This window comes from Penaeus chinensis, chromosome 7, assembly GCF_019202785.1.
Source record: "Penaeus chinensis breed Huanghai No. 1 chromosome 7, ASM1920278v2, whole genome shotgun sequence".
Classification (NCBI taxonomy): Eukaryota; Metazoa; Arthropoda; class Malacostraca; order Decapoda; family Penaeidae; genus Penaeus; species Penaeus chinensis.
In genome coordinates this window covers 11,734,003-11,742,844 of record NC_061825.1, presented here as the reverse complement: position 1 = coordinate 11,742,844, position 8,842 = coordinate 11,734,003, and the positions used below count along the sequence as shown (strand labels likewise).

At 31.9% G+C, this 8,842-nt stretch overlaps 2 protein-coding genes across 2 annotated transcripts; one reads left to right on the top strand and one right to left on the bottom strand.

Moving 5' to 3' along the window:
* Positions 1-3,831: 3,831 nt before the first annotated feature.
* LOC125026853 (pro-resilin-like) lies at positions 3,832-4,146 on the top strand. Its single transcript, XM_047615451.1, has one exon. It carries the CDS (start codon positions 3,832-3,834, stop codon positions 4,144-4,146), a length of 315 nt encoding a protein of 104 aa, XP_047471407.1.
* Positions 4,147-6,673: 2,527 nt separating this feature from the next.
* Positions 6,674-7,379, bottom strand: LOC125026852 (pro-resilin-like). Its single transcript, XM_047615450.1, has 2 exons — positions 7,368-7,379; positions 6,674-7,015 (listed from the first exon to the last, which is right to left on the bottom strand). Exons 1-2 carry the CDS (start codon positions 7,377-7,379, stop codon positions 6,674-6,676), a joined length of 354 nt encoding a protein of 117 aa, XP_047471406.1.
* Between the last annotated feature and the right edge of the window lie 1,463 nt (positions 7,380-8,842).

The following is an 8,842-nucleotide window of genomic DNA, read 5'->3' as shown; positions in this document are numbered from 1 at the left end:
CTGACTGACTACAATACTATTTATTGCTTGTATGATTTATTAAAACTATATATCCATAATGCAATACTCTGAAACAATCTTCTTATTTGCCTCGATCCTCCCATAATACATCTACGAGTCGTGTTGAATTAAAGACTATATTTACTTTAGTTTCATCATTTCTTCTTTTCGCACTATCGTTTATTTAGCAATACTGTGGTTCAGTAGGTCAATGATTGCCTATAATGTTGGAAGTCGTGCTGGACGGAATACTCAAAACAGTTTACAATGTTGTATCTCACATCGGAGCCGTTACAATGTCGCAAGGCCTCCGAAGGCCATACTCGAAACAAAATTAACCGCCATGTTATAACGTCACACGTTGTAAAGTTACAACTGCTCTGGGGCTCTCGTACGGGTTTGAAACCGGATATAATACGGTTTATTTCAGGATTACTTAGTCGACAGAAGCCTTTATTTAACAATAACATACCTTTTCCATATTTAATACCGAGGAATTTCAATTGTCTATTATTTTGTTTACCATGCATTATCGTTATTTTGAATCAAATATAAGTTGACTGTAAATTGAGTTGACAGATGACAGACATCACTGTTTTGGTGGCTGCTCGTCTTCATGATCAAGCATTGCAGCGTAAGAGACACTATTATAGGGAATCATTAGTTTCCCTCTATGAAAAGGATAAGCATTTATTACGATATCACAGATTTGTTTTACTATAATCTTAGATGCCAAATATCCAACTAAACAATTATTTCAAGAATTATTATTCAGAGGGTCAGTGACTCTTCCGTATGTATGTTTACATCAGTTTGGTTTAGCATGAAATTATATATTTTTTTGCCTGACGCTTCCGAAAAAAATGTATATGACAAGTCATATGTGAGATTTCTTAAACACAATGTTAAAAATATAGGAAATAATAATGTATAATATATATATATATATATATATATATATGTATGTATATATATATATGTATATATATATATATTTTTTTTTTGTTTTTGTTTTGCCTGAATATGATTGCTGGTTCGTATTATAATTTTCTCTTTGTGTATAGAACTCGTACTATAAAAGTAGAAGTATTCTGGGAAATACATCATAGTTATTTTATTTTACAACACTTAGTTGAATCTTTGAAAATATCACTCGGGGAGACTGGGCCTTCCATGATGTTGGTGACCGTTGGAGGCTTTCCATTGGATGTTACGTCTAGTAGGCTGAATGCTGAGTGGTCAGTCGACTACTGGTCTGCCCTCTCTTGGTAGTCAATGGAATTAACTTACAATGTAAACGCGGGCCTTACAGTGTGCTTACTACATTGTAATTTATCTTTGAGTATAGGTGGTTTAAGCAGCAAGCGATAATATAGTCCAGCAAGCGATGAATATCATTATGTGATAATGTTGATTATGTATACTGCCATTAATTTTCAACTCAGAGGCATAACTCTATATAGTATGAGAGGATTAAAAAAAAATGTTTTGTATAAATATGGATATTTATGCATAAACATTACATGTAAGTTATATATCATGCATATATAACTTAATCACTTACTAGAAAACAAACGTTCGTTCAGTGGAAGAGGACAACCTAGTGAAAGTTCACGTGGAGAAGGATTTTGTGGTGAACTGTGAGTTTGCTGGGAATATAAAGAAAATCAGTTGTATTAGGGATAGGATAGCTTAGGTTGTGGTCAAATTATGGAAACGGTAACTGGAAATCGCAGAAACGTAGCACTTCAAAGAGCAGATGAAGAAGAGATATGTATGGCGACATAGATACTGGACAAAGAAAACAAAATATGCCCTAACTGTAGCAGACTTTAATGCATAAATAGGCAAAAATGACAAACAAAATATACCCTAACTGTAGCAGACTTTAATACATGAATAGACAGAAAAATCTAGAGTAGGGCCGTCTGGAATGGAGAGAGGAATTGATGTGACGTTGCTTGCGAAGAAAGAGGTGCAAATTTCAACAAAGAGAGACAAAGCAATACGAAGGGAACTAAATAATCTAATAGGAAAAAGTGTCTCTGTATATAAATATGTAAATATATGTATATACATATATATATATATATATATATATATATATATATATATCCATATATATAAATACACGCATATATATATACATATATAAACATAATTGTATGTATTATGTATATGTATATATATCCATATGTATACACACACACACACGCATACATATATATGTATATATATATATATATAGATATATATGTGTGAATATATATATATATATATATATATATATATATAGATATATATGTGTGAATATATATATATATATATATATATATATATATATATATATATATATGAACACACACACACACACACACACACACACACACACATATATATATATGAATATGTGTGTGTGTGGGGGGGGGGGGGATGCACATACATATATATTTATATTTTTATTGGTGTGTGAATATACATACATATATCTAAATCAACGCACACAGGCACATAAACACACACATATATGTGTTTGTGTACAACACACACACACTTATATATGTACACGCACATATAAACGTGTGTGTATGTGTATACATGCCTAAGCACGTATATGTGTATGTTATATAGTCATATATATATATATATATATATATATATATATATATATATATATATATATATATATATATATATATGTGTGTGTGTGTGTGTGTGTGTGTGTGTGTGTGTGTGTGTGTGTGTGTGTGTGTAAGTATGTATATGTATGTGTATTTACATATATATACAGACATATGTGTATGTTACATACAGTCATATATATATATATATATATATATATATATATATATGAGTGTGTGTGTCTGTGTGTGTGTGTATGTGTGTGTGTGTGTGTGTGTGTGTGTGTGTGTGTGTGTGCGTGCATGTTTATGTATATATATATGTGTGTGTGTACATATATATATATATATATATATATATATATACACACATATGTGTATATATATATATATGTATATATATACAAACATTTACTTACATACATATATGTAAGTATATATGTATAAGTATGTATATACATACATATATATGTATATGAATGTGTATGAATGTATGATTGTATATATCATGAATACATATACATGCACACTCACACACACACACATACGTTTATATGTGTGTATGCAGATATGTGTATATATATGCATATATATATATATATATATATATATATATATATATATATATATATGCATATATATACATATATACATACATACACACTTATATAATATATATATTCATATGTACACACATGTATGTATAGAGATATGTATACATACAAATGTAAAAAGGAAATTTGAACCAGCCATGATATATTTACTAAACTGATATGTTCTATACCGAGTACAATGTAAAATACAAATTTTGATTTAGTATATAACATATCTTTTATGGAAGCATTTGGTAATGTTACTAGGAAGCAAGACAAGGGTAAGGTACAAATAGAGTGACAATGATTACATTTAAGGGCGTCCTTCAAGCCCGAGTTTTACGACGCTTTTGCAGTATATATAGCAGGTAGCCTTCGCGGACTCCATCACTTCTGGATCTTTGTCAGCATGTTTGCAAAGGTAATCATATCTTCTCTGTCTACACAAGAAATTTGAAGAGTCTATACCAATATCTGTTACGATATATATAAAAGAAAATGCCAATTATATCTTGGATGCAATGTGATCAGTATATCATTATATATATATATATATATATATATATATATATATATATTATGCATTTCAGCTCATCTTTGCTTTCGTCTTCGTGGCCATGGCTATCGCCCGCCCTGAGGAAGTTCCAGGCTATGATTACTCTTCCCCTTCCCATGGCTCCTCATCCGGCAAGTACGACTTTAACTACGTAGTCAAAGATGACTACTCCAGTAACGACTTCGGTCACCAGGAGGATCGGGATGGATATGGTGCCCAGGGTTCTTATTACGTCCAACTTCCCGACGGCCGTCTGCAGAAGGTCACCTATTCCGTCAACGGCGACTCCGGCTTCGTGGCCGAAGTCAGCTATGAGGGAAAGGCCCAGTACTCTGCTGAACAGCCATCCTACAAACCAACCCCATCATACACGTAAACAATTACAGGAAATCATCCAACAAGCCCCACTCCTTACGAAATGTGTTATTTATTACTTATATAGACTCTTTGTTAATAAATATAATTTAGAATAGTTGCAATACTCTTAAACCTCTCAGATGGATGATAATCAACAGTAGTATATGTAATATATATCGTGAAATCCGGTCTGTTGATTGATAATGCACGTATTAATGTATATGACATGTTCCTAATTGCAAATATAAGATTGGCAAAAATAATGAAAGGTTTGTTTGATACCAAGTACTTTGTTAATGCGAATAGCACTTGATGTTTTCCCCTATTTTTTTTTTTCTACTTGTCTACTCATCATATATGCTTTCACCCCAAGCAGAAGGATAATATGCAACCGCAGTAAGCATACATATTAGCATGCGCTTGAAAATGAGGATTTCCATGCTTAGCGGAAATTAGTTTATCAGAGAGAAATATTACTATATCATCTTCACTAATATTGTGGTTATTTTATGGATATATTGATTGGCACTATACTCTACATTACGATGATGATAAGGATGATGGTAAGGTCGATACAAATTTAAGCACTAGTAATAATGTGATGATACAAATGAAATAATAATAACAATCATTATTATTATCATCACCGTCTGCATTACAGGTTGTACAATTAATGAAACAAGTCCCTGTAACACCTATTCCCGTTTGTTATGATTAGCTGACTGACTATAGCATAAAAACATTGGTTTGAACCATATCTTCCATAACACCATTAATTTGACTTAACAAAGGGGATAGAATATTTTTTTCTTCTTAAATGAACCTCTCCAATCCGAGTGTTGTGGTGATACAGACTTATTGGTTTCGCATATACACGCACTTGACTTTTATGAGGATATTTGTTCTTTTTTTTTATCCTTTAATTTAAATCTTTATATCAGCGTGAAACTATATATATATATATATATATATATAGATAGATAGATAGATAGATAGATAGATAGATAGATAGATAGATAGATAAATATATATATATATATAAATATATATATATATATATATATATATATATATATATATATGGTTATTTCGAAGTTTAATTCTCAATATATTCTTTTCCTTGTCAGGACTCTACCTTCCTCGAGGGCCGGAGGAGGAGACGTCCTTTATATTATATATATATATATATATATATATATATATATATATATATATATATATACACACACACCATATAGCCACAGATGTTAAGCTATTTAAAAGCGGGAAGAGTCCGAAATAGACAGAAATTAGAAGATAGAACAAGTGTTCCAATGATCCCGTGTTTGTTCCCGTGGTCTGTGTTCCTGTGATCCCGTGTTTGTTCCCGTGTTATGTGTTCCTGTGTTTGTTCCCGTGTTATGTGTTCCTATGATCCCGTGTTTGCTCCCGTGTTCCTGTGCTCTCGTGTTTGTTCCCGTGTTCTGTGTACTCGTTCTATTTGATAGCACCTGTGTTGGTGTTCTCCTATTTTGTGTAATGTTGGTAGGATAATAAAAATCCATCACAATTTCCCTGTAACCCTAGAGATTATTACTTAGATTAAAAAATAAAATAAAATCCATACTAGAAGTACAACAAAACAAGATCTAAAAAAAGAAGAAAAGAACCTTGGATTATTCACAAAAATAATGATAAAGATAATGATAATAATGATGATAAAGATAATGATAATAATGATGATAAAGATAATGATAATAATGATGATAAAGATAATGATAATAATGATGATAAAGATAATGATAATAATGATGATAAAGATAATGATAATAATGATGATAAGAATAATATGATGATGTTGATATGATGATAATGGTATGTGTAGCAATAATAATAATCATAATAATTACAGTTCAACTAATCATATTCATTCTCTTTACAGCATATTTACAGTGGCGATGATAACGATAATGACAGCACCAACAGCAGTAATGATAATAACTGTAGTAACAGTAATGATTAATTTCCTTATTTCCTTAAGGAATTCTTGTAATAATGCCATCATGTTTGTGATGGCTGTGTAAAATTGTGGACAAAGTGAATTTTACATACTGAATAAGGAATTCATTTTAAATTTCTTTCTATAACTCCTTTTTCACAACATTCAACTTTAGCTTTACCATTTAGCGAACCTGAAATTCATGGAATTGTTTCCCTTTTTTTTTTTGCTAGCCTCCTTTTCACTAAAACGTAATGATATTTGTGCATATTTAGATCCGTCTGTGTTGTATATACATTCTATCTTTCCGAATGTTGACAAGTTTAGAGCATAATTTGGTTCGATATAAGAACGGGAGGAACTACGCTTTTACAGAATGAAGATTTAAATAAGCTCACTACCGGTATGATATAAAGTATGCATAAATGATAGGAACAGTTGAATCGAAAATAAGATTAAGGAAAATACAACTATTTGCGTCAATATTTACTTATATACACGTTAGACAAGAAATAAATAGCATTACAGTTTGGCCATCATACAGGAAAACGTAAAGAGCGGTTACAACTTAGGCATAAGAAGGAGTTGGCTTGTAGGAAGGCTGTTCAGCGGGGTACTGGGCCTCTCCCTCGTAGCTGACCTCGGCTACGAAGCCGGAGTCGCCGTTGACGGAGTAGGTGACCTTCTGCAGACGGCCGTCGGGAAGGAGGACGTAGTAGGAACCCTGGGCACCATAACCATCGCGATCCTCCTGGTGACCGAAGTCGTTACTGGAGTAGTTATCCTTGACAGCGTAGTTGAAGTCGTACTTGCCGGGTGAGGAGCCATGGGAAGGGGAAGAGTAATCATAGCCGGGAGTGTCCTCAGGGCGGGCGAGGGCCATGGTCAAGAAGGCGAAAGCAAAAATAAACTGAAACATATACAATATATTGTGTTTAATATGCCAGTATACGAATGATAAATTATTCTTATATATAAATTTCATACTTGAAATACATACAGTATATGTATTATGATATGATTTTACACACACACGTGTATATGTATATATATATATATATATATATATATATATATATATATATATATATATATATGTATATATACACAAATATGTGTGTGAACATATATGTATATGTACACAAAGATATATATAGGAATACACACACAGATATATATTCACTCACAAACACATACACGTACACACACATAAATATATATATATATATATATATATATATATATATATATATATATACTACCTTGGTAGACATGTTGAAGAAGTAGAAGTGATGCAGACGAGCGGGCTATATTGCTATATATACTGCAAAATTCTCGTTAACTCAAGACTGAAGGACGCACTTAAATGTAGTCACTGTCAGTCTCACTCTTTTTTCATCTCACTCTCTTAAAGTTTTTCTTTTTTCTTTTTGCAAAAGTATTATAGCACTCTTATTATGGATTACGAAAATACTGTATATAGGCCATAGGTAGCAGACCTAATTTAACAATGGAAACTGAGATTAATACTAACTACAGTGTGTACAGCTGGCTTAAAAGATATTTTTTTTTGTATAGACAATATATAGAGTGATAATGTACATATATGGATGTATTTATACACTCACACACATACACACACATATAAAAACACATATATATGTATAAATCTGTGTGTGTTTGTGTGTTTAAATACATAAGAGACTGATTATTTATAGGTATATGAGTACACGTGTATATGTATATATATATATATATAGAGAGAGAGAGAGAGAGAGAGAGAGAGAGATGTTTAATGGGTGTGTATATATTTGCACACACATACACACACACACACACACACACTTGGGTATGTATATATATACATATACACACATGGGCATGTGTATATATATACACATACATACATATGTGTGTGTGTGTGTGTTATACATATGAACACACACACAGAGTTCATTTATTTTCTATAGTGGCACTCTTCCAGTCTATCTGTTTGTTTACCTTATATCTATAATGTGTGTGTTTGTGTATGTTTAATCCATGGATATTAATATATATGAATTCATCTATATCTATCTTTATCTCTCTAAATATTTGTGAGTATGTACAGCATAACAAGATATTTGACGGCCTTGGGGCTATCTATCTATATATGTGTGTATGTGTATATATGTATATAATTTTATCTCTCCCTATAAATGTGTACATTATATATACATATATATGTGAATATATATATATACATACACATATACATCCATAACATGACATTGGCTACATTCAAGCGCGTCCCTCAGTTAACCTTTTTTGTAGTATATATAGCAAGGTTACTCATTCGGGCTGCACCACTCCTATTCCTTCCTCAATATGTCTCCCGAGGAATTATATATAATATATATATATATATATATATATTCATATATATATATATATATATATATATGTATATATGTGTGTGCGTGTGTGATATATGTATATATATACACGTATACAAAGATGAAATAAGCTACTAATTTTTTTTTTTTTTTATAAATCACGAGTAATATTTCCCAGTTCATGTTAGTTTTCGCCTTCGTTGTTACGGCCCTCGCCCACCCTGAGGACACTTCAGGCTATGAGTACTCTTCCCCTTCCCATGGCTCCTCACCCGGCAAGTACGACTTCACCTACGCTGTCAAGGATGACTACTCCAGTAACGACTTCGGTCACCAGGAGGATCGCGATGGTTATGGGTTCC

What these genes read in the sequence shown, in the direction of transcription:
- LOC125026853 (XM_047615451.1), top strand. Translation starts at nt 3,832, where the DNA reads ATGGCTATCGCCCGCCCTGAGGAAGTTCCAGGCTATGATTACTCTTCC.